At 34.5% G+C, this 26,147-nt stretch overlaps 1 protein-coding gene across 5 annotated transcripts; it reads right to left on the bottom strand.

Moving 5' to 3' along the window:
* Positions 1 to 1,997: 1,997 nt before the first annotated feature.
* On the bottom strand, positions 1,998 to 24,411 carry LOC114719405 (dicer-like protein 4). Of its 5 annotated transcripts, none has more exons than XM_028904880.1 (25): positions 23,959 to 24,411; positions 23,329 to 23,506; positions 22,614 to 22,724; positions 22,356 to 22,496; positions 22,165 to 22,237; positions 20,603 to 20,667; positions 20,054 to 20,197; positions 19,844 to 19,972; positions 17,142 to 17,280; positions 16,789 to 16,885; positions 16,516 to 16,708; positions 14,942 to 15,102; positions 14,654 to 14,860; positions 14,245 to 14,507; positions 11,594 to 11,868; positions 11,084 to 11,520; positions 10,811 to 10,911; positions 9,295 to 9,500; positions 8,928 to 9,137; positions 6,876 to 7,334; positions 6,490 to 6,762; positions 5,198 to 5,527; positions 3,986 to 4,301; positions 3,792 to 3,918; positions 1,998 to 2,491 (listed from the first exon to the last, which is right to left on the bottom strand). In XM_028904880.1, the coding sequence occupies exons 1-25, from the start codon at positions 24,123 to 24,125 to the stop codon at positions 2,332 to 2,334; spliced, it is 4,962 nt and encodes a 1,653-aa protein (XP_028760713.1). In that variant the 5' UTR covers positions 24,126 to 24,411; the 3' UTR covers positions 1,998 to 2,331. The 5 variants fall into 5 exon arrangements, with proteins under 5 accessions (XP_028760713.1, XP_028760714.1, XP_028760716.1 ...); XM_028904881.1 differs by having other exon boundaries at positions 3,792 to 3,906; XM_028904883.1 differs by having other exon boundaries at positions 23,329 to 23,444.
* Between the last annotated feature and the right edge of the window lie 1,736 nt (positions 24,412 to 26,147).

The following is a 26,147-nucleotide window of genomic DNA, read 5'->3' as shown; positions in this document are numbered from 1 at the left end:
TGAAATTAGTTGAAATTAGTTATTTCTTATAAAATATCAAAATTATCCTTAATAAAAAGTCATTACTCAGAAAATTTTGGTTAATTAGTTGGGAAGTTTTATAGTTAGGGATACTAGGTGAAAAAAATTAATGTTTTTAAACAAAACATGTTATGATGGCAAAAAAAAAAAAAAAGGACATGTTATATTATAAAACATGCCAAAAATCCTTAAAATAAGAACTAAAGGAGCAGTATTTTTTTTCCTAAACTCTCCTTAATGATTATGCATTTTAAGAGAGCTTTTCAATAATGAAATAGTTTTCAATGAAAATGATTAAAAAATTCATTTTAGAAAAACAGCACACTTTTTTTCCCCATAAAACCAACTTTAAGAAAATTTTTTAATCTTTTTAAATTAATTATTTAGCTCCTACGTTTAAGATTAGAAGAAGACTGAAGCATACATTTAGTCCTTTAATTTTATGTAAGATTTTAGTTTGATTCCTTAACTTTAAAAAGTATACTTTTAGTCCTTTAACCCTAAAATTGTTAGTCTTAAATGATAATTTTTATAACAATTATGGTTGTTTTGAAATTTTAACTTAATATTTTAGTATTTAGTAATGTTTTATCAGCATTTAAGACCTTAATATCATTATTTTTTATGACCGGTTTTAGGATTAGAGAACTAAAAGTTTACTTTTTAAAGTTAAGGGACAAAAATGAAACCTTATGTAAAGTTAAAAGACTAAAAGTATATTTTAGTCTTAAAAGAAATACTATTTTTGATCTTAAATGTAAAATCTAAACAAAAAATTTATTTTAGTTCTAAATACAGAATCTTAATCCCCTAGGATCAGCAATGGCAGTTGCAAGTGGTTTCATGTCATGATGAGGTTAATCGAGAGTTTTGGGTCAATGAAAGCTTGCGCACCCCATAACAAGACGGTAGAAGAGAACCTATTTGCCTCTCAAACCAGTCTAAATCTTCCAGTATAATTGTTATAAATAAATATTTAACTAATTTTAATGAAGGGATAGTATTTTTAAAGGAAGAGATAAAAGTATGATGCATATAGGAGTTGGATGTTTAATGTTCTACGCGAGCGTTGTCTAAACATCCATAATCACTTCGTTCACATGGAAAAGCAAATAACAAATGTTTCTTTGGATTGATAAATTGTTCATTAATGTTATTAATGTTCGATATTTTTTTTTTGCCATATTTATTTATTGGATCTTGGCATGTATTTAATGAAATTATGCACCCCAAGATTAAGCCCTAGAAAAGTAACTTTGGCAAGCTAGAAATGACGTGGAATAAACACTTCCAAAAGAAAAGGAAATTGGTATCCTCCCTCCCATCTTACTAAAGACACGTCCATCACACCAGAATTGATGAGAGGTGGTGAACTCATTAATTTTATTTCAAAATAAAATAAATTTCCAAAAAATTTCAAACTTGCAGTACATCATCTCATTGCTAATGACTTCAAATAGGAGAGGTATAAAAATATTTAATCAATACCTTATGATGCCTTTTAAATGTTCAAACATATGCTGGTAAAAAAAAAAAAATGTTCAAACATATAATAGGAACTAAGATGATTGATATTTTCTAAAATATACCCTAAGATCTAGAAGTGATTGACATGTCCTACTGCTCCTCCGGTCCTTAATATAAGATCTAATTATTAACTTAATTTTAGTCCTAAATATAAACCTATTTCTCATATTTACTAATTTTTTCTAAATTACCCCTATGATACTCCTTTAACCATCATCAAATAAGTGAGAGAAGAATAATATTAAGAAAAATTATTATGGTGTTTTAGAAAACACATCTCATATTTCTTATAATTAACTAACTTACCTAATTTTCTTAATCTAATCAAATTAGTTATATAGGTTTTATATTAAATACCGGAGAAGTACTAAAAAATTGTAGGCTGTGATTCAATGCTCTCTGTAGAAAGCATTAGGTGCTGCACATTTTTTAAATGATGTTTTGAGGCATAAAAAATTAATTTTAATAATCATGTTGTCCACATAATATTGATAACAAAACATTTTATATCTCAACATATATTTTATATATATACACGCACACGCTCAAGGGAAATGAAGTGTGCATATGATCATTTTTCAAGTATTCAAGGAAATTATACAACCTATATTTAGAGAATCATAATACACACATTCCAAATGCCAGGAAATAGGGGTATGCTAAACCGGTATCACTATCTGTTGCTGTTAGAACATATCTTTAACACTAAGGTCATTTTAGAAACTCCCGATGACAGTTAGCTTCAAGTGAAAAAGGCTGTTTCAAGCTTTGTCGTGCTGTTTTTCAGTTACAATCAAATAAGTAACCTTCCTTTTCCAGGTACCAAATTGCACCCTCAGATGCGGCCTCTGCTGCATCTTTCTTCTTAGATTGAGGAGCTCCAACACACTCCAAAATCATATTTGAAGGCTCTTCTATCTCCAAGGTCACCTTGCAAGTAAATCTTACGAAAGACAAAACAAAATCAAATATAGAAGATTACAAAAAGAAAAAAGGATCTAAATTTTTATGAAGAACGAGAACACATGATGGTAAAAATGGTTTATCCTCCACGACAAAAAGCTATCTTCATCTCAACATCTTCAACGAATTTAGTAAGCAAGCATAATATGGAAGAAAATAATCTAGCCAATTTCGAAACTTCCACATCAAAAAGGAAAGCAAGCATTTTGATCCTAGACGAAACCAAGTAACTGAAAAATTCTAAAGTCATTAGGTTTGCTGATGTGATTTAAGTATGACAGAAAGATGAACACCAAAGGCAGAGAAGGAGAAAATATGTAAATACACTCACTAGAATGACTGGAAGATAATATAATTCCTAAAAAAAATGCTCCCTTTGCGGAGCCAGTCACTACTTTTTGGAACTTTGATTAAAAGAAAAACAATCTCAGATGAAATATTGAAAAATATTAGGGCCAGCAGGTTGAAAAAGCCCTTTCATAGATGCGGGATCAGTTTTTTGATGCCCAAAAACTGATCATATATATTATTTTTGAAAAATTGAATTTTATATAAAAGCCTAAATAAAAAATGGGTTAATGTGCATCCACCACCCTGAAGTATTCTGTGATGTATCTAGCATCTCGAAATATCTTTCTCCATTACCCTAGAGTATTTTCTTTACCTCACAAAATACTTTAGGATACTAGATACACCTTAACTCTAAAAAAATAAAAAATGACATTCTTTTTAAATGTATCCCTAAAAATAAACAAGTAACAAACTAAGTAACATGCTAAGGTTTTTTTAACTCTCCTACATAATCAAAATCTATACGAATTTATAAAATGCTAATTATCATCACCAATTAATAACCAAAATGTAATTATTTTATTATTGATCATTTAAATTCTACTAAGATTATTCATACTATAGTTCATATATTAGCAAAATGTAATATTTAAATTTTCTTTGTTTATATCAAACATTCACCCAATACAAAAGAAAAGCTAAAAAGAGAAAAACCCAATTATCTCAAAATATGATCTTTTTTCCAGGTCAGGCTCTCTCATTTTTAAGGCTTAATGGGCTGGCCTGACAGGTCTAAACCATTTTCCTGGCTCTTAAAAAGGTGGCTGTAGGGAATCAGTAATTCTGTCTCATAATTCTTGCCAAGACTGATGCAGCCCTCAAATTATCATAGAACAAAGAACGCATGGATATACAAATTTCAGTAGTTGCCAAAACATGACAATTTTAGAGACAACAAAGATCACAGCATATGAAGATTATGGACTCACAACTTCAGATGGTCTGGTCCCTCCTCTTTGCAGCATTCAAATGAAGGAGGCTTCCAGCAATTGGCAGCACAAAATTCATACAACCGTGATCTTGATGTTCTTTTGACCAAACAACCTGAAACAGCATCTGAATTAATTGTGAGACACTAGCTTCAACATTTGGCACCCCACAGCTACCAAAATTATACCAGTACCTGCCCGCTGTGAGTCACAGTCCCAATCATGATCTTCAGTTGTCTCCCCAAGTTTCTCCATGATGGAAGCAGATGGAAGCTGTTGGCTACAAGTTGAACGTGAATGATATTTGTCAACTACCTCATTACCACCAATGGGAAAAATTTCTGGATCAAAACTGCTGCATTGTTCTCCCTTAACCATTATAGGCTCAATGATGCCAGCTTCAGTTATATCAATGAGTGTTTCATCATAGCCAAGAAGTTTGCCTTCTGCCTTAAAGGTTGATCTAAGAACTTCCTCCAAAGGTTTTGACTTCGGTTTCCAGCCCTTGGACTGCACATCCACACCCATGAAACCATAAAATACAACAAAAATACAGCTGTTAGATTCATACGAGAGGACGCCAAAATGCGTCTCATAGATAATTAGTTTAAACTCAACTGAAAAATCCAATGCATACTCAACAGTTTCCTCTTACTAACAAATACCAAGCTATGTCACTCAGAAGAATGGTAGACGGTAGTGAAAGACTCATCCACAGAAAGATTTTAACTAAAAAACAACAGAGTGAGGGGTGGGGGGGACTCAAATTTTTCATCCATTGAACCAAAAACCCGATTACTAGGATTTCTTTATGCCTTCTACAGGCTAATGGTTTTAACCAGTATAAACCCTGTAAGTGCCCCACCTGACCCTCTTCTATGTATTACAAATACCATATCATTCTGTTTTGGTATAGAGAGAATATGGTGAAAATGCTCCTTGGGGTCCAATTTATGATTTTCAATGAATGAAGATCTCCCCATTCTTTGGGGGTGGGTTGGGAGAAAGGCAGAAGCTGTTGCATCAGATAAGATAAAGTCAGTTATAGTTGGTTTGTCAGGTAGTAGCTGTTCTCTTGTTGCTATAAACGGAAGAAAGGATTGTTCGGTTAATGAGGATTGTTGATGTTAATTAATGCAATCGTGAAGAGTTTAATTCTTCTTCCCACATTCTCTATCCCTCTACCTATCTATTTTTCTATCCTTCTTCTTTCCTACCTATCTACATTCTTTTAGTGTTTATAGGACGTCCAATCAAGTTAAAACAGTGATGTCGACCCAGAAGGAATGGCAAGGCAATGAAGAGATGCAAATTTTCAGGTGCTAAGGTGCTGAGACTTGAGACTTCCAAAAAGGATGATGCGAAGGGACATAAATAAGCATGCTATACTGGTTTCAAACTTTCACCTTTAGTTTAGAAAATACTCGTTGTGAAGCAATTCTAGTAGCTTCTTTTTTACTCATGCTGGTTGCTGAAGCAGTTTCAGATACATCTTCCCCAGTCACTTCGGCTTTGACGGAAAACATTCTACTTGTTTTGGATTTCACAAACTTCAACCGCAAACTACGTGATTGGCAAAGTTCTTGCAAGTCCCTAATAGGACTAAGCTGCAAGCCTGACGAAAATTTCATTATAGGCTCCAAGAATGAAGTCATAATCTTCCACACAATGTTCAGATTGAGACCAGAATCAAGCAGAATGGCACCAACAGAAGACTCTATCAAGTCACCTAGGGCCTGAAGCAAAACAAAGGCATAAATATAAACCTCAGAAATGTTTACTGATGAAAATTAAGATTCAAGTAACAACACAGATTTATAATAAACTAATAAATAATAAATTTCTTTCCTTGGACGTGCCAAGACTCACTAACCATGCACAGAACCCAAACCACATGACAGACAATGGTGCAAAAATAGTCATAGCACATCAATTTGTTTTATAGATTTGAAGTACAATATCAATATAGAGCTTTAAAAAACCACATTCATACTATCCTCCTCTCTTAATAAAAGTTCCTTTTATCAAGTAAAAGGGGAAAAAAAATAACTTTGAAAAGGACAATTTAGAGGAGTGGTGAATCCAAGTTATGTAATAAATAGGCTTCAAATATGACTTCAATTTGGTTTGGATCTTCTGCACTATACTGTTCTCTGCATTTGCAAGGAAAACTTATCTTTTCCTTCTTTTCTTTTTTTTTCCCCTCTTAAAATGCTCAATGTTAAAATACTGGAAAATTATATGGAGGGTCTATGTATGCTCAAGGTCAAGGCTTTATATACACATAAAGGAGGCTCAAGAAAATACAACTGTCATCATTATAGTTGTGAGCATGCCTAGCCATATAATGTGCTCCCTGTGTGAACTCTATCAAGATGGTATAAACAGACATCTCAATAAAGACTCTTCATTGGAATAAACAAGTAAAAATAACCTCTCCATCGCATAAATATTCTCTTCTATAAAAATAAATAAGTAAATAAAGGCATCTTCGTGATGTAGCTTCGTGGGATCTATTTTTCATATATATCTTGAATAGCACCAGCACATCAAATAGGGGAAGCTGAGAGAATAAAGACTAAATATGGCTAATAAATGCTATACACTCACTTCCTAGTCACTAATCCTATCATAGAAATTTACCATAAAAGCAAAAATATTTCACAAGCTTCATCAGAAAAGGGTAATTTATAAATACCTTGGGACATTTAGGCCCTCCATGAACGCCAACATGCACTTGAGATTCTTTAATGTAGTCCACATACTCTTCTATAGCATCAGAGAGACCACTAGAATCACATAAAAGGAAATTATGAAATCCTTTATTCACTGCAACATAGGCAAAAGCCTTATTGTTAACTGACACTGATCTCAGGTCTGTTAATTGACCAGGCTTTAGCTGTGGATAAGCTGAGTAAAGGTATGAAGTAATCATGTAATCCAATACAGCATCTCCAAGAAACTCCAATCGCTGCACAAAATTATCAAATGTTAAAAAATTGAAAGAGTGTAGACTACATGATTATCCTTCTCTGTCTGCTATCAAGTAATGAAGAACAGTTCTTACAAGAAGGTATGGCCAACCTGATAGCAGCCACCTCCATGCTTATTATAAGAGGGATGTACAAATGCTTGGAGAAGCAGACCCTTGTGGACAAAGTGATGTTTTAACTCATCTTCAAGGGAAGGAATGTCTATATGCATGGAAAGAGGGATGTAACTCATACTTGCTCTGCAAGCATTGACCACCTGTGAGGATTCAAACTTAACTTGTATGCCAAGATATGTGAGAAATGCAGTGGCTGCTTTAAAGCCACTGTCAACAATAAATGCTCCAATAAGAGCTTCAATGACATCAGCAACTGTTTTTCGATGAAGCCAGTGGTGATTTTTATTGCAATAAACTTCAGTTGATCTTCCCTGGCCCAGCTCCTCTGGAGAATTTAAACAAGACTGAACGGTTTCCTTGGCACAGACTCTTAGGCAAGGACGGCCTAATGCAAAGAACTGAGAGGGATCAAATGCCTGATCACGAATGTACACCTGGAAAGAGAAAGAAGCAAGCATATGAATAATTGTTCCATTAAAAATAACAGATTTCAATAATTAACAATTATGACAATTTTATCAAGCGTGAAGTTTAAAAGTCCCAATAGAAAGCTAGGAATGACAGATCTTTATTCTCCAGCCTAAGAGGACCATCGGGGGCATCATGAGACCTGTGCCTCATAATGTTGCTCCTGCGTGTCACACAGCTACTTCCTGATTTTTTAGTTATTATTTCATTTTCTATCTTCTCCAGTTTGCTTTCCCTATTTTTTCACTTCCAGATCACTAACTTATTTTAATTTCTGTTATTCTTGTTGTTAATATGTAAATAGTTATGATTTCCAAAATGTTAGGCAGATTATAGGAAATCAGATTTAATTTCAATATTTTCCTAAAATCACTCTTGGTATCTCATGTAATCCTCCCGATTCACCTCCTCTTTATATGTCCTCTGTACAGTACACAAATCAATACAATTTGAATCATTCATTCTCATACCAGTTCTATAATTCTACCATTGCTTGAAAAAAAACTTCAGATTGAGGTCTGGCCCATCTACTTATACACTAGTTTTACATTAAATAAAAAGAAGAGACCAGTAACAGAACTCCCTGATCAGCATTCTCACTTTCTACGCTGCTCTAATGTTCTTCTCCTATATCTTTTAGTCGATATTAATTGCCAAGTCATCTGAATACTATTCACAAAAATATTTTATTCTTTGTTGTATGATAAACTCAAATCCCTCCCCCACCCCTCCGCTCCAACACCTCCCCCAACAGACAAAACAAACAAACAAACAAACAAAAAAAACAAAAGAAAAGAAAAAAGAAAAGTTCCTCGTTCATTTATGGTTGCCTGTAGCCCTAGATCCTATCTTGGGTGTGCTCGGTAGTAAGTGAGAGCATGAATGGAAATGTAAAAACTGGGAAGTAAACAACATTAAGGTCATTGGAGATGGCATAGATCAAGATACATCTCTCACTTTCATTTTTCACATGGATCATAAAACTTTCCAAATTCAGTTATTCCCCACTGAACTCCACCAGTTTTCCACCATTGATTTACCAATTTACCAAGAAACCTTAATCCCAACCTACTCTAATTCCATTGGATGTTCTACATGGAGACTCTTAAATTAATCTCATGAAATATGCTCTTGATTCTAACGATGCTTTCAGAACAAAAATCACATTATGGCTAGGTTTTTTTTTTTTTTTTTTGGGGGGGGGGGTGGGTATCAAATGTATTCTATATGAATCTTTCAAGAGATCAGAGAGAGATCATATTTTGTTATTTTGGGATAAGAAAGGAGAATTTATTGATGACACAGGAAAAATGCAAACGAAAATAACCAAGCCCATGTTAAGAGATCTCTCCAATCCCTTTGAATATTCATAAGGGGACACCCTTCTAAGCAAACCATTTGTTGAAACCCATAGGCCACAAGATAATCCTCTCCCAAAGATGACATCTATTTCTCTCAAGTATCCACACTCCCTTTAGGTGTAAAACTAATCTTGTTCAAAAAGCTACCCCTCCCAACGATTGTTGCAAAGAAAATGACGTTTGATGGTATAATTTTACCTGCAGATTATGTTTGGTAGCTAACTTGAACAAATTGGAGTTATTCACAACACTTGATCGCCTCCTTGTAAGGTCTCCTTCATCAAGGCTATCATTCATAAGAAAAAAATGGCGCGCAACTGCAAATTTAAGGAAAGCATCACCAAGAACTTCAAGTCTTTCAAGAGAAAGGCGCTCCTGACATTGCTCAGTGGTGAGTGCCTCAAGAACCTAGTAGATTTTCGCAATTGTTAATACTACATTTAAACACACATATGAGCACTACAATGACAAAGTGACCAAAATACATGGCTTTTTTTGCCAACAAAAATGCATGCCTTATCAAAACAATTAGTTCACATAATATATACATATGACAAGGCCTTACTCTTTCTGCACTAACTTCATCCGCCTCAGGGAAGGAAGAACAAAGCCGATGCTTGAGTTCAATTGCAACCAGCAAGTTTCCAAGACGATGCATGATTGACGGTAACAAAGATAGGGAACTACCTATATCTTTTGAGAAGCCTATAATTTTTAGCTGGCAAAGCTCAGGTGGCAAAAGGATGAAATACTCCTCCAGTTCATGAGCTTCTGTTCTTGAAAATAAGAGGTTACAATCATTTGTGGAATATATTCATCAACATAAATCAAAAATCAAGGTTCAAGATTCATAATAATTGATACATACTTGAAATAAACACAAACATCTAAGAAAGATGTGGTCAAAGAGTGTGATAATATAAGGTCTTCTAAAAGTGCCATTCTAGCGGAGTCATGACATATATGGCTGGGGCTTTATGCCAGAATTTTCCAGCAGATATTTCTTCCATCACACTCTTATGGGGCAGAGTTGTTTGCTCAACTTCATCGTGGGTGAAGAAGGACTTCATTCTTCTTGAGGCTAAATGCATCATATATAATAATAAATGAAGTTTAAAATAATCTTGAGGCTAAATGCATCAGATAGTGAGTTTTCTTGGCTTGTCTATTGACTCTTTCAGATTTCCTGTCTTATTTGATGACTTCCTCTCTTGCGGAAGGAAGTACCAACAAGATGAGATTGAAGGTTAGGGTGGCATTATAAATTTTCAGGGAATTCTGATTCTTCCCTTTAATTTTCTAGATATAGAAGGGTTTGATTTCTATTACTGTTTTCTTTCCCAGTAACTTGAGGGAAAAATTAATAGAGAGAATTCATTGCTTACGAAAAGTTGTTTACTCGACTTCATTGCCTATGAAAAGTTGTGTAAGAGATTTTTTAAATCCCTATTCATCTCTAGCAATGAGTCGATTAAAAAAATGCACAGAACACCAGAGGGAAGCTGGAGACAGGACTCTTCTCCCAAAAGTCATTTTGAGTTGCAGGACATCTTTAAGAACTGCAGCATTGCTTTGCAACCAAGCACACCAAATCACAAAGAAAACTGCATGTTTGCGCAAAAACTTTGCCATCTTTATATTGTATCCAAACAATAAAACTGATCCAAATTTTTCTAGGAAAATTGAAACCTGGCCCTGGCTCAAGATGCCAAACAATTTATTCGGAGGCAAAGCAACCATACTACAACATAAAAACAAATCTCCAGCTGTTTCTTTCTTAGCCCTACACATAAAACATGCCAAGGCAGAGTGCCCTGTCTGGCCTCTGAATTTGTAGAGTATCACTACAGTTAATTATGGTGAGCACTGCTATCTGCAGATTATTTAATTTTTTTAACAAAGTCATAGATATCCCAATAAAATTATCAACAAGAAATTACATGCTTAATCAAGAGAATAAATGACAAAATTGCAGAAGCTGATAAAGGCTGAAGTCCTTCTAACTGTAATGACAAAAAAACCCAAAAATAAAACAAAGAAAAGAAAAGATAACAACTTCATGCACATATTCTATCATGTACCTGTACCCTCTTGCTTTCGGTTGTGAAGCAAGTTGCGCAGATTAAATAGTGGCTTAGCACAGAGAAGCGGTTGCTTAGGGTATTGAAGATGAATGGAGAACCTGGCATCCAAGCATTTATAAGTCTTGTTAAAAAGCAGAATAGGAAACCTAACTTACACTCACGTTTGTTGTTTAAACATTACCATAATATATTATAATATAATAATGAAGAATAAGGGATTTACAACCAGAATAAAATAAATATACACAGTCGTAATGAGCAGATAACAACCTTTGAATATAGTGATCCACATAGCTTGAACTGCCCACATCTTTATAACGACTTAGTCCATCCTTTTCATAAGCAATATTAGCAATAAAATAAAACTGCTTCTTATGTGGCGCATACACTAAACTATTCTCAAGATCTTTTACACTTCTACAACCATTGGCAAGTTGCAAGTTCATATCCCAAGGGAACAATTTCGGAGTTACAGCATGTTCTCGGAGCCTAAAAATTGGTGAAGAAAGGCATCTTTTCACGGTCTTCCAATCTACTGTTATAGTCTTTTCACAGCCTTGCATTATGACTGGAAGCAAAAGATAGAAGGTTGAAGTGCTTGTTTGCAAGACATCAGCCCCACCCAAGGGTACGTATTCATTAACAAATTCTGATCGATCTAGAATAATTTTTAGGGACATCTCTTGAAACTGCTGTGCCATCTGAATCTGCACATTGGAAAATTTAGAGCATTGATCTAAAACCTTTTTTGAGAAACAAAAGGAAAAGTATGTCACTTACCTCAGCTTTGTCAAATTCGATAATGCCAAATGGAACAAATTGTGTCATCACTGTTCTACCACGAGCAAGGTGAAGATCAAGTTCCATTTTCTCAGCCTCCGCAGGAAGATGTGTCATCATAAATAAACCAAACTCTTTATAGATCCGATCCTCGGGAGAGGGTCTAAATTTAAAAAAGTAAGAGTTAAGATGGACAATATTATCCGAATTTGTCCAGGCCTGTCTAAAGGCTGAAGGAACTAGCATCTCATATAAGTCTCCCCGTAAGTTGTCATCTGAGAATTGATGAAAGTAGATATTGTCAACAAAACGTAATATTACTTGCACAACTTATAGCATAACTTAAAAATAACTGTTATAAGTGATTGCATTGCAATCTGTAAATAATAAGATTATCAGCAGTTGTTTTTAATCATTTATTTCATTATTCCCTAATAATCCTTACCATAATGCTGTTACTTAGACTAGCCTTCCTTATCTATAAACACCTATGAACTTCGCCTCAATCAACACAATAGCAAAGAAAATTTCAAATTTTCAATAAGGTGCCAGAGTATTCTTAGAGAGAGAAATAAGCTTTAAGAATTTTAAGAGCTGGAGTTTTTTCCCACATGCTTAGCAGTTTTGGCTACACCTTCTCTTCCAGTCAATCTTCTGTGATCATTGTATTCTTTTCTAGTCACTTATGGTGTCATTTCTCCTCCATAGTAGTTCCTTTCAGTTTTGTAACCCTCCTAGCTACTACGGCAAGCTATCATCCTTTGTATGATTCCATTTAGATCCAAGCACTTCAAAGACCTAATGAACACCAAAGTGAAATGGGTAATGTCCTCCAAAAGCTAGTTATTGAGGTGAGAGAACCAATACATTAAGTAAACTATAGAATATTTCATGCTACTTAATTTGGGACTAATACTACTCCAGTCTCCATGCTCCCTTGGGAGAGCTAAGATCTTGACAGCTACACTCAGTAAGCTTTACTTTTAACATCTGGCTTCCTCACCATTTAAAACTCTCCACAGTTAGCTCTTTCTAGATCCACCAATTACAAGCTTCGAGACAATTTGATAGGTGTCCATGTGTTGTGGGGAACCCTCTGCCAAAAGCTAGCTATCAAGTGAAGGAATCAATCCACATAATTACCTTATAAAACATCCCATACTACCTTAGTCTCCATCAGAACCTTAATAGGACTGGTTGATTGGCCTGCCTATGTTGACTACAGGCTTTACAAGTGCCATCGCATTCCTTTAAATGCCACCATGCACCCTTTGACATTGCTGGAATAGACACCATACAAATCAAAACTGGCAAGGCCAATGTGACCATTTATAGTGTTGATTCTTCTAACAACAAAGGAAAGAAAAAGGCTAGGGTGGACATACTGGAAGTCAGCAATCACTTCTATGAAAAAAAAAAGAAATGCTAGTGGAAGTGCTCTATACTCTCTCACCCCATACAGTGCAAAATGGCAGGATAGGTGAAGGAATACCTAGGGCCTACATTTTGCATGAATTTTCTATTAATTTTGTCCCTATTTTAATGCCAAAATGATGAAGGGACATGTAAGGGATTATGTGTATGGTTAGATAGAAAGGGAAGGTATTACGTGCACAGTTGGAGAGAAGACATATGACTTGATGATGTAAGCAAGATGATGTAAGCAATCTAGAAGTTAGACACTTGGCTTCATCAAGATGGAAGATAAGGGATAAGGGACACATGGCAGGATAATAAGGAAAGATCAAATGGATGGTCAAGATTAAGCCATACATACAAAAGATTAATGGCCAAGATTTAATCTTATTATAAATACCTCTCCCTCCCATTCTATGTAATGTTTTGGCCAAATGAGAAAAGAGAGGGGGAGGCCGTTTTGCTCAAGAGGAGAGGGAGAAGAGGAAGCCAAGTGATTCTATGAAAGTTCAAGCTTCAAAACAAGGTATGATTATGGTTTTTGATATAATTTTTGCTACCCTTGTTGCTGTTGAGATTGGCTTTAGATTTTGTTGAGTTTAAGAGGATCAAAACCCTTATTGAGCTTGCTATTCAAATCTGTTATAGTTAGGAAAAGAATGGATTTATATTAGCTTGATGATTAAGAGGTTGAAATAAGCTTGAATCAAGTGGTTTTGTGATGAATTTTCAAGAAATCCAACTTCACCTAACTTTGTGTAATTTTTTGCCAGGCTTAGGATTCATGTTAGGGTTGGATTTTAATGATTTTGATGCTTTCAATGTGTTTAGAATGAAAAATTATGTGCGGTAAAGGTGAGAAAGTAAGTTTTGAAGCATTAAAATTGAAAATAGAATTTTTGCCCTAAAACCCTATAGTTTTGGCCAAGGCTTGTTCATGGGAAAGGTATCACACCTCCTTTATTACCCTATTATATGACAATCAGAACCCTTTAGGATCATTTTATAGGCCTTAGGTCTGAGAAAATCCCTAAAAATTCAAAATTTTTCACTATTCTCTGATTTACCGTCTCCCTAGAGTCACTATTCTCACAGCAGGCCATTTTCTTTCTTGCACTTAAACTCAATTTATAATACAGAAATATATATGTATCAAAATTTAGTACATGCAATAATTCTATACTACCCAATGACAGATAACGAGAGGGCAGAGAAGAAAGCAACTCAAGCTAGACCTTCATTTTCATCTGAATCAGAAGAATCTGAAGGCTCCTCTTGGTCTGCATCATCTTGCTTTGCCAACAGACAATCACTCAAAGAACCTAATTTATGCAGTTCCTCAACTGCTTTCAAACAAGCATTCTTCTTAGCAGCTTCCATTGAAACATGTGGTGTACTAACAATTTGACGTATGGGAGCATTGGAAGGCAATGTTATCTGACAGACAGTCCCCCCTAAATCATCAAAGTAAAAAAATTTTGGCTTGGGGTCAAAATACCTGAAAATATAGGTAGCCACATCCTGATCAGTAAAAGATGTACATTAAATTTCCTTGTATAGCAAGTAGACAAGTACATAACAACATATTTTGATGCAAAATATAAAAAAATAAAAAAAAAAGTTTAGCTCAGCATAAACCCATACTCATCATGCGGAAGCTTCGAACAATAGTTGTGAAGCACTATGACACTATATCCAGCGCTGACAGAAGCACCAGATGATACAACTTTGTAAATTCTTTCCTCAGGGATAATATGTGTGTCATTGGATGTGCGGAAAGCAACTTCCCTCTTCATCCGCTTTTCATCTTTCTTAAAACATTCAATCAAGTCCATATCCTTCTTATTGCCACTGCAATATCAAGATTCCAAAAATAACTAAGTGGGCAAATTTGCCTAAATTATTATTTGCATCAATATTATAATACAGCACCTATCCACCAAAAAGGCATATTCTGACTGATCCATACGTGCACGACCTCTTGATTGTATAAAGCTTGCAACAGTTTCTGGAAGATCAAATCGTATGACAAGGCAACATGTCTGAATATCAAGTCCTTCTTCACCCACTTTAGTCGCAACCAATAAATTCAACTGTTAATAATATGAACCATGTGAGCATGTTATAAAGTATAAACTCTTCGAAAAATGGGAACATCTACACAGATTGGAGCCATTACGATTATTACATAGTTATTTACTTTCGTTTAATTTTCAATCAGCACCTTGCCATGAGTAATATGGTAAATAAATGTGAGGAAGTCCATTAAGAAATGTTTCACTTTTATCCCAGTGGCTCCCAGCTATATGATAATCCTTCGAATCTCAATCTAATATACAATTTTTCACATCTCATTCATCTTAGGATAAAAGAAAACACCAATAATAATTGCATTTTTTTTTACAATAAATTTGCGTGTTGCAATAATTACATTAGGTCTTGTACTCTAACAAGAATCAACAATCTCAAATTATTAGCTCCAAAGAAGCAAGAACACCTTGATCATTGCCTCTTAAGGTAGTGTCAACAACTCACAGCCACCTGATTGCAGGTAAAAGTGAATGATTATGAGACCTTATACTTACCTTACCATCTCATTTCCTAATATTCTAGATTTCTAATATTAGACGATTCTTCTTCAAATTCTGTTGTCAGAAAAGAGTAACTCAAGCATATAAAACAATCAAGACTATCTAGAGAAGAATGATTTACAATCTCAAAATGCAGCTTGTGTTCACATGAAACAATATTCTTCCAGCAATGCTTTAAATTTGAGGATCATTAAAGATGGAAAAAAGTGAAATTTAAACATTTACTTAAATCTAGAATAAGAAAAAGACAAAGGTACAAGATGAAGCGAGTTGAGTGAAGCAATATGCTGTGTAATGCATGCAAACAAAAAATAACCTAACTGACAAGTATATACGGAATTTCAAATGAGCTAAAGAATATATATGTTAAAGTCAAAAGTTAATGAATAAACTCAGACATTTTTTCTTTCTTTTTTTTTTCCCTTCTTCACATGGATGTTTCTCTCCCTCTCTTCTCCTGAACGACCAAGGAATAGTAAATATCATGCGTAAAAACAATGTAGTGTATTAATCATCTGTTGATGCATCTTGAGTATTTTATAGAGTGAGAGTATATATTTCTTTAGCTATTAAGGATGTGAACTCCTATGATTTTAGGAGTCAAGTTTATGGTGCTTAAGCCCAAGACGAGACCATAGAGTTGTTAAAAATAAAATAAGATTCCATTATCCCGTAAATAATCACCAATTGACTATAAAAATGAGTCATTTGAAGCGACATTGTACAAAATGAACAAATGTATGCAAAGTTATAGAACTTTTGCCATTTCACATGAAACTTCAGCCCCATAGAACAAGCAGCATTGTTGACAGATATTGAATAGTGCACCTTCCTTTATAGATATATTAAATATATCAATTAGATTCTATAAAATTCAGAATTAATAATTCTAATAATAGAAATTGCAAGTATTACCTCTCCACAGCGGAACTTGTCAAGAATGATGTTCATGGCCTTTCGTGATGAACTTTTTATTCCAGCATGAACTCCTACCAGAAAATCACTTTTCCAACGTGCTAAAATTTTCAGCTGTTGTAGTATGTACGACAGGGATCTTGCAGTAACAATTCTATTTACAAAAACTAAACATTTCATATCTGGTCGTGACCTGACATAAGAAACAAAATCAAGATTTGCCTATCTATATCTGTAAGTCGCTGGAGTTGAAGGTGACACTGAACTACCAACCTAAATGAGGACAGTATCCCAATGAGGCATAACAGCTTTCTTGAAAAAAAAGGCTCTTGTAAAATGTCCAGAGAACAGAGATCAGACACTTGATGACCTACAGATTCAGATAACAAACAACATGTTTATTTTCACTACAAACGCTTGAAGCTTACATAATAAAAGGACTCTATTAACCATATGTAAAGAATTAAAATATTATATAAAAGGACTATTGGTAGAGCAAAAATGAAAGCTCAATCACAACAAAAATAACATTGAACATAATGAACAGTGAAATATTTGAAGAGAGAGCCTACAGATTTTAAGCAACTGTAATACTACAACTAAAAGCCCAAGCAAAATTGAAGTACCTTCAATGCATTCAGAGATAAAGAACTCAGACACCCGTGCTAGATATTTGTCACAAAAAGAGTATTCACTTGAACTTCCTTCCTCCTCCACTAACTCAAGCCTTTCAGAGTGATCAACACTCAAAAGACCACGACTAGCCTTAAAGGGTGAATATGAAGCAAGCATAAAAAACCAAGGCAGCAAGTTATCAATTGAAAAAATAAACATCAGCAGAAGGAAATTAATCACGGCATACTGTAAGTGAAGATTAAAAAAACTTTTCATAAATGAAACAATAACAGCAGAAAGACTGGACAACAGAAACCCTCCTAAAGCAAATCTACGTGGTAAAGAAAAGAAAAACAAAGGAAAGAACACCAAACTCAAATGAGTTCTCCTATCCCTTTCCTCCTTTTATTTGGAAGAAAAAATAACAATCATAAAATGCTATGAACTGAAACCCAGAATGAAGCCAAAAATCCGCATCCACTCTATCCTAAAAAGAGATTAAAATTTGTTATCCCAAAAAGTTTAGTAAACCATGCAGTGGAGGCATGGTGGGCCCATAATCCACGAGTTTCAACATCGAACCTAGCTCTAATACCATTGATACTCATAAAAGGAGAGAATAGAGTAAGACAGTAAGATATCATTCACAAAACCCATAACACCCTTCAAGACCCCATGTATAGCGATACTAAATTAATTACCCTAGCTATTCCTAACTCCCATGTATCAACCATTGACTGTGATGTATTACTGTAATTAATTTTAAATGTTAAGGGTAGGTCAAGGCCACTAGCCGTTAGATAGTGTTTACTGTTATTTTATTATTTTAGATAGGCCTATGGTGTTATAAACAGACAAGCAAGGATATCAAAATGTATGATTGATTCCTCAGATTAATGAAGTGCGCACTATTCAGATATCTCCTCTGCCTCTCTCGTTTTTCTCTCTTGTTCATCTCTTTCCCCTAATCTCCCATGTTCTTCTCTTTCCTCTTTGGTTTCTTTTCTCTAACCTCTACTCTCTGATTCTCTCTACACTCATCTATCCTATTCTTTTCTTAGGCTAATACATCAGACTGAAACGAGTAAGAATCTTGGCATGGATCAGCTGCCCATCCAGTCCTATTTATAGGTATCCGAGGGCTGCTGACCTTTTCATATATATATATATTCTAATATCATTTCTGTATAGGACTGCCCCCTACTTTTGATTTCGTTTAACATATCTATTAAAGTAAGGAAAGGGAAAGGGACGAGAGATGAGAAACAAAGTTCTTCCTCCAAACTCATAAGAAAAATCAAAGACAAATATAAGAAGAGCTCACAGTACAGACCAATGCAGCAAGGCTGCAAGCCTCTCTAAACATATTGGAGGGATATCTGCTTCCAATGAATAGAGGTAAAGAACTATATGCTGGCCAGAAGACACTGTCCTAATTCAGTAGTTCAGAGTGCCCATCAACTTCTGCTAGGAAATTCTTGCATTATTATGATCCAATTTAAAGCGTGAAATCAACATGAGTTTTGTTCTATAGATAGGTCACAATATAGTTAATGAGTCTTTAATAACTTGTTTTTGTCACACTTCCTGCAAAAACAGAACTTCAGCCTCTTTGGTGCGAAATAAGAATAAGAATGGAAGAACTCTCTCCCATAAACATGGGAAAATCTCTTTCAAAGGAAGTAACTTTGTCATCCATCAAACATAATAAAAATACTTACTCTCACATTTTCCCTTTCCTCAAATCCCTTTTTGACATGCCAAACATAGCCTTCATGCAAGTCAAAATGCACAGAATACATTTCACTCAATGGTTTTCTTTTCTTTCCTCTCTATATTTTATAAACAGCACTCAGCACCAAAACTGGGGAGTCAACCAACGATATTGCCCAGCCAATGAGCAAAGAAATGACCAAAAATGCTAAGCATATCATGGAAGCAACAAGAAAAATCACACTAATGAATGCTTCCCCTCAAGTTTCAACTTCCTTTAAGTGCAAAATCTGGGTGTCCAACAAACAATCAAATCATGTCTTGGACAAGCAACTGAATGACTAAAGAGGATCAAATTTGCTTCAGTTTCGGCATACCCAACCAAAAGGGGAGTGTTGGAGATCGTGTTAGTATGTCTTTATTTTAGTAATTTTACTTTTAAGCCAAGGCTCTTTCTTTTTTCAGCCAAATTTTTGGAGAAGTTTCTATATGTCTAGGATTAGTTTAAGAATTCAATTTGAAGTAGAATAAGTTCAGGCTAAGTGTTTCATTTTAATTAGGATAAAATTATGTTATTTTTTAAAGTTAGTGTTTTAGTTGAAATAATAATAATAATAGTTTGTTTTCATTTTTAGTATCAACATAATAAGCTCAAAGGATCATTAAACCCTAAATTTCTAACACATATTGATATATTAATTAATTAATATTTAAATATAGGTAAACAATTTAGGGAGAATTACAATCAGGTCTCGACGAAGAGATTTAATTACCCCAAGGTCCATTAACAAGTGAAAAGTAAGTAATGACAAGTTCCAGAATACGAAATGACAATAGATTTAGGCTGGTCATTAGTCATTAGGACTTTTTAGTAATTAAATTTTTTCTTTTTTTGGGGAACCTCTTGGTAATTCACCCAACAATTTATTACCTACGTCATGTTTTTCAGTCAAACAAATTTAGGAGCCAAGGATTATAATCTGACACAACAAAGACTTACTTGCAATGCCCCACAAATGCCAAGATGCTCGAGACAGAAAAGCACATTATCATGCATGCGGTTCAGAAGTCTCTTCATGTCCCTCCGTTTCAAGTGATCCTCTGTACTCCTTCTAAGGATTTCTATGCACTGCTCACATTAAAATGGAATAGTAAGAAAATCTTCTTCTACATGATATACATCCTAAAACTTGTTTTAAATGCATCATACCTCACATTTAATATCCCCTAGTTTGGTACAGTAATTCATATACGGACTAGTTGTTCCATTGGCACCAGGACCATAATCATATATAGTAACAACAGGGGAGGCCACAAAAGTTTCCACTTCTTCTTTTTGTGAAACTGAATATACCTGCAAATCCAAATCAATGAGCATCATCAACATCCAATCTAATGGCACAATTACATAACTATCAACCAAAATTGTCCCAATCTGCTATGATCTTAACAAGCAGGGTTAACCCAGGAAAATAAATCTGAATTTTAGACTGGGATTCACAAGCCACATCTCCACAATTCTAAACCCCATGGTAAAAGTGTATAAGATGTTAGGATTATTCAACCATATATAAGGTTTTAACCAAGCTTCATGATGAGTAAAAGAATTCCCACTCTAAAGAACATTCTTTCTTGAATAGAATAGAACAGGGATAAAATCAGCAATAAAATCGTTTAAGCCAGCACAAGTAGATAGTACACAATTCTGTCATTTTACCAGGTCTTTTTATTTCAGTTTATTTTACAGCAAAGAACTCACCTTCGAGTCAAGCAAACGTTCAAGACTATTGATGCTTTTCGATAGATTTTCTTTATTAGAAGCACCTGAAAATTTGCAACCCGAAAGTTTAGATAACCCAAAAAAATGAACATCATTTATTGGTCATATTTTCAACTTCTTTGATGAGATACATCCATGAAGCTCCTTAGCACTGCCAATTATCTTATCTCCATCGATATCCTAAAAATGAGTCACTAGGACAAAATTTTGTAAAACTGTTAAGAAACTTAGAGAATTTGCTGATAGACAGAAAATAAGCAAATTACAAGTTGAATCGGTTATAGGTAATACATTTCTTAAATGAATTCTCCAAATATATTTTCTGCCCCAATACGAGCAACTCGGGCAAGGTTCCATCAGCCTTTTTGACAACCATATTTCACAGGAAGACGCTAAGGCAACAGAAAGTGAGGAATTACCAATCATATGATCAGTTGCTCACTAATCATCTGTCAAAGAGATGTTTTGGATATAAGATCTGAGCGTGGTGTGAAACTTGATTGCAGTGTGACCTCAGTTTTTTATTACACAACTTGAGCAAAGACCAGGTTGAATTAATTGAGATAGCCTCTGAGAAAGCTCTATGAAATTCTATCTTTACTTGGATGAAACCAAGACACACCAGAGAATGATGCTAGATGGGAAGTCTCTCAAGAATGAACAGAAGAAACCTCAAGGACAATATCACTTAAATAAGGAAAAAGCAGAAAGCATTCAGGACCACAGAAATCTTAACGGGAAGGTGCCTAAGAAGATCACGATTTTTAGGGAATCTAGAAATGACATCTTGTAATACTAGAACCTGCTCATTCGCCCACTTGAGCAAAACAATGGATTCCCATTGTTTCATATCTCATACAAGCCTATTCTAACCATTGCGGTCATTGACTTAGGGGCTACAGATTATATGATAAGTCATCTCATGAATTTAGCAACTACACCCCATGCCATAGTAATAGAAAATTTTCAATTGCTAATGGTTCCAATGTTATTGAAGCAGGGAAAGGAGACATTCAGTTTCATCAATCTCTAATGTTAAAGAATATCCTTAAACGTCCCCAAGCCATATGCTAAATTAATTTTCATACATATGCTTATCAAAGACATAAACTGCAGTATAATTTTTTTTCTCCAACTCATTGTGCTTTTCAAGACAAGGATGAAGATTGGGCTAGCAAAAGAAAGAGATGGACTACAGTTCCTTAAGACAATAAATACTTCTGAAAAGTACAAGAGGGGCAAAGAGAGCAAGGTTTGCGCAAAAACTAGGTCCAAGCTGAATCAACACGTTACCAAGGTTTTTAATGTTCATAGTAAAACTATTATTTAATTAGTTATGGAGAACAAACCCTAAAAGAGAGAAGCAAACAAAATATTTAAAACGAAAAATTGAGCAAAGAAATTCTACAAGTAGAACTATCTAAAGGAAAAATTGTTGAGCAGAAGGTTAAAAGGAAAAAAGAAAAAACTTTATGACAAAAGGGTAGAGCAAAATTGTGTGTCAAGGATCAGAATTATAAACAAATGTAAAGTTGCCTCACCTTTCCCTACAACTGGAGAAGCAGTCATGCCAAATATGCGGGGAAGCTTAGGAGATTTCGGTTCATAAAAGACCTACACTATTAGTAAATCAATATTTGTAGAAAAAGAATCCCCAGAAAATACAACAAAAGTCCACTGAACAGAAAGATGTAAGTGACTAGATATGAATTTAAGCATAACCAATATATACTTTCATGATTTCTGCATAAGGATGGTCGCTTTTGACTTGGGCATGATGGCATTCATCAAAAATTAAGAGAGAAATCATCTCCATCTTAATGAAAGTGTGAGATAAGCAGCGGAATAGTATCTGAGGGGTCATAACAAGAACCTAAAACATAAATCACAAATAGAGAGAAAGTTTAGAAGCAAATAAAAGCATCACAAAAGAATAATAATAACAACAAAAACATAATTTATTACTATATCATTTATCAAGTATTATTACCTCGTATTGCTCAATCTCTTGTGCCCAATCATTATGAGTTTTTAAGCGCTTTGAGCTCCCACAGTAAACCCCAACCTTAAAATCCGTAGACTCTTTTATAACATTTGCTTGCTACAGATAATCAAGCGTGCTTCAGAACATGCAAAATAAATATGGCCTCGTGCATTTAAAGTTCAGTTGGAGATTATAAAGATGAAAAAACAACCAATCAGAATTTTACATAAAAGAACCACCTGGGGTAGCTCAGGTGGTAAGGATGGGATAGGTGTGGGTAGAGTCAAAGGTTTAATCCCTCCAAATGTAACCAAAAAAAAAAAAAGGAATTTTGCACAGAAAACATTCCTTACACGATACTGTGATTCATAAGATCCACAATGGTAACAATCCTAGAATATGCAGCTTTGCTTGAGGAGATTGGCAAAAATTTGGATTGGGACTGTCCAGAGAACAAGAATGACAATGGTGACAATGTAGGATACCATGAACAGCTCTTATATCAAAACTCATTTCGATTCCCAGATGACTAAAATAAGACCACAGTATAATTTTCCTGCTAAACTCCCTGTCAGATTAAAAAAGCCACTCCCCGAATCTCAACCTGAAACCAACTGAGCTACAGAGAAATAAAGAGCAAATGCACCCCATTAAATTATGCATACCTCCCCGACAGTAAAATGAACAACCCATCGACGCAGCATTATGCACAACAGCTCACCTGGCTAACTAATGCCACTGTAGTGGCAAGAAAGACACATATGTTCTTCTGAGGCTTCCGTATCAAGTGCCCCATCTCATGCATAAGCAATACAGCGATGTGAGTCTTCCCACAACCTGTCCCCAGATACACAATTATATTTTCCTCCAAAGCTTTCTTGCATAATTCCAATTGATACCTTTTGGAGCACATTAAATTAAAAAGCGTGAGATCCTCTAATCTTAGAAGATATCGGGATGATCAGAAAAATAAGCACAGTAAACATTATTACTCTGCTCCTAGTTACAGGCAGTATTAATTTCTAAACTAAACAATGAAAATAACATACTCAAGCTGAAAATAACAGCAAACAAAAGATAAAATATGAAAATAACATATTTAGTTGCATGCTCACAAATTTAGATAAAAAAAATTGCAAAAGAAAAATGATAATGTATAGTTGAGCAGAAGCTTCCTCTGTAGAACTCCGGCACTGGCTTAACTATATTTTACGCCCTTTCTGATAATCAATGAAGCACAGTTTTGCTAACGTGAATACAAAATATCACTAAGAAATAACCAAACCACAAGCCCGGTTGAAAACTAAGCGTAACTCAGTAGAAGAAAAAAGCAAAGTCAAAACCGACATACTTCCTAGCGATTTTCCGCGGATCTTTTTTAACAATTGGGTCATCGGAAACCGACTCCGTCTGATTATGCACTCCATTGAGACTTAAAGACCGCAAATGATCAGAAAGAAGTGAAGATGACTCTACGTCCGAGGAACCGACTGTGTCAGATGCTTCCACGTCCCGCATTACGGGGGGTTTGGAGCACAAAAACCTCACGCTCAGAGAATGTGTGGAGGCTAGTGTGATCGGAATGTACGATGACACCACGATCGAAAGTGTCGCGCGAGTTTAAGGAGACAATCTCTTCGTATCTAGCTTTGTCCTTCGGAGACGGAAGGCATAATTTTGCTTTTTTGAGAGAGTGTGAAGTAGCTACTGATGCAACTCACGAGTCTTCCCAAGAGTCAGCAAAGCAGGTGTTGTTCGTCCTTCTTTCTTCGCTTTTTCTTCTCTGCTTCCTTAGGCAGCACGGACTCACGGAGAGATTCCTCTCCGCTAAAATTAAGCCATGTTTTGGTGAGCAGTGCATAGTATTTTTTTCCCCTGCTTTATTGGTGTGAGATATATAATCTAATTGACCAATTTACAAAAATTAAATAAATTATTAAATTATTAAGTATTTATCTTGTTTCTTATTCTTAATATAACAAGGGAAAAAGACAGTAAAATACCCTCAAAATTACTAAATGACAAATTAGGGTAGGTAAATTTCAAAATCCCAATTCAGACCCTAGGTACCATTTTGGAATTTTCAAATTTTGTAAAATGACAACATTGTCCTTACTGCCGATGACTACTTCCATATAGCTATTGACTACTCTATTTAACTATTGACAACTTTTGTTTTCAAAGTTCCGATGAATATTTTTATATAGCTATTGACTACATAAGAGTAGTAAATCGCATTACTGGAGTAGTCAATAGCTTAGCAAGAGTAGTCATCAGAATTTAAAAATAAATGTAGTCAATAGCTAAAAAAGAGTAGTCAACACATAAGAAAGAGTAGTCACTAGAGCTCTCCTGACTAGTCACCGGAGTTCCAGTAATGTGTCATTAAAGTTTAAAAATAAATGTAGTCAATAACTAAAAAAGAGTAGTCAATGTATAAGAAAGAGTAATCATCAGAACTCCGACAACCAGTCACCGGAACTCCGGTAACCGATCATCGGAGCTCCGGTGGTTGGTCGCTGGCAAGGTCGCCAGTGTTGGAGCTCCAGCGGTAGGAATTGCTGATGTGGCAATATTTAAAAAAAAGTAAAAAAAAAATAAAGGGCATTGTGTAATTTTATAAGATTTGAAAATTCTAAAATAGTACCTGGGGTCTGAATTGGAATTTTAAAATTTACCTACCCTCTTTTGTCATTTAGTAATTTTGAGGGTATTTTAGTGTCTTTTTCTCATATAACAACTTGTCAACTAATTTGAATAAATTTAAAAGATGTGTTAAGTTAGTTATTTGTACTAAATACATGTTATCTTTCCTAAAATATCTTTCTTAATCATGTGTATTACTTAAAGATCCTTTAACATATGTAACTATTACAATGACTACTTTGAAAAATATGGATAAATATTAAAAATAATATGGATTGGGGTTTTATATTTAGAATCAGATTAAAAGTCAAACTAGCTCTTATATTAAGGACTGAAGATAGTATTTATTATTTTACTCTAAACTAATTTGACTTATCAGTTCGTATAATCTAATACTACTTCTGGTGCTTAATATAAAAGCTTATTTGACTTTTATTTTAATCGTCAATTCACTTTGTTTCTCACATTTATCTTTTTTTTTTAAGATAGTCATTATAATAATAGTAATTATAGCTAATACATTTACTCGGTAAGAATATTTTAGATAGATAACACATATTTATTACAAATAACTGATTTAACTAGTTTCTTTAATCTACTCAAATTAGTCAATTAACTCTTATATTAAGGACCGAAGGTAATAATATATATAAATATTTTAAAAAGAGCATGTAATATAACATATGTTATAATTAAGTAAGGATAAATGTCCATTGAGCACCTAAATCTTTTTTTAAGAGCACCCAGCACCTAATCTTTTAATAGTACAATTTTACTTACTATCAGTGTAATTTTACCATTTTTAATAGTACTCTAATATCTGTTAACACAAACATTTTTTAAAAAAAAAGAAAATCCACATCAGGAGATCATGTGGCTGACAGGATGAAAATT

This window comes from Neltuma alba, unplaced genomic scaffold, assembly GCF_004799145.2.
Source record: "Neltuma alba isolate B1F8T4 unplaced genomic scaffold, ASM479914v2 tig00011916_pilon, whole genome shotgun sequence".
NCBI lineage: Eukaryota > Viridiplantae > Streptophyta > Magnoliopsida > Fabales > Fabaceae > Neltuma > Neltuma alba.
This window is presented reverse-complemented; position numbering and strand designations above follow the sequence as displayed.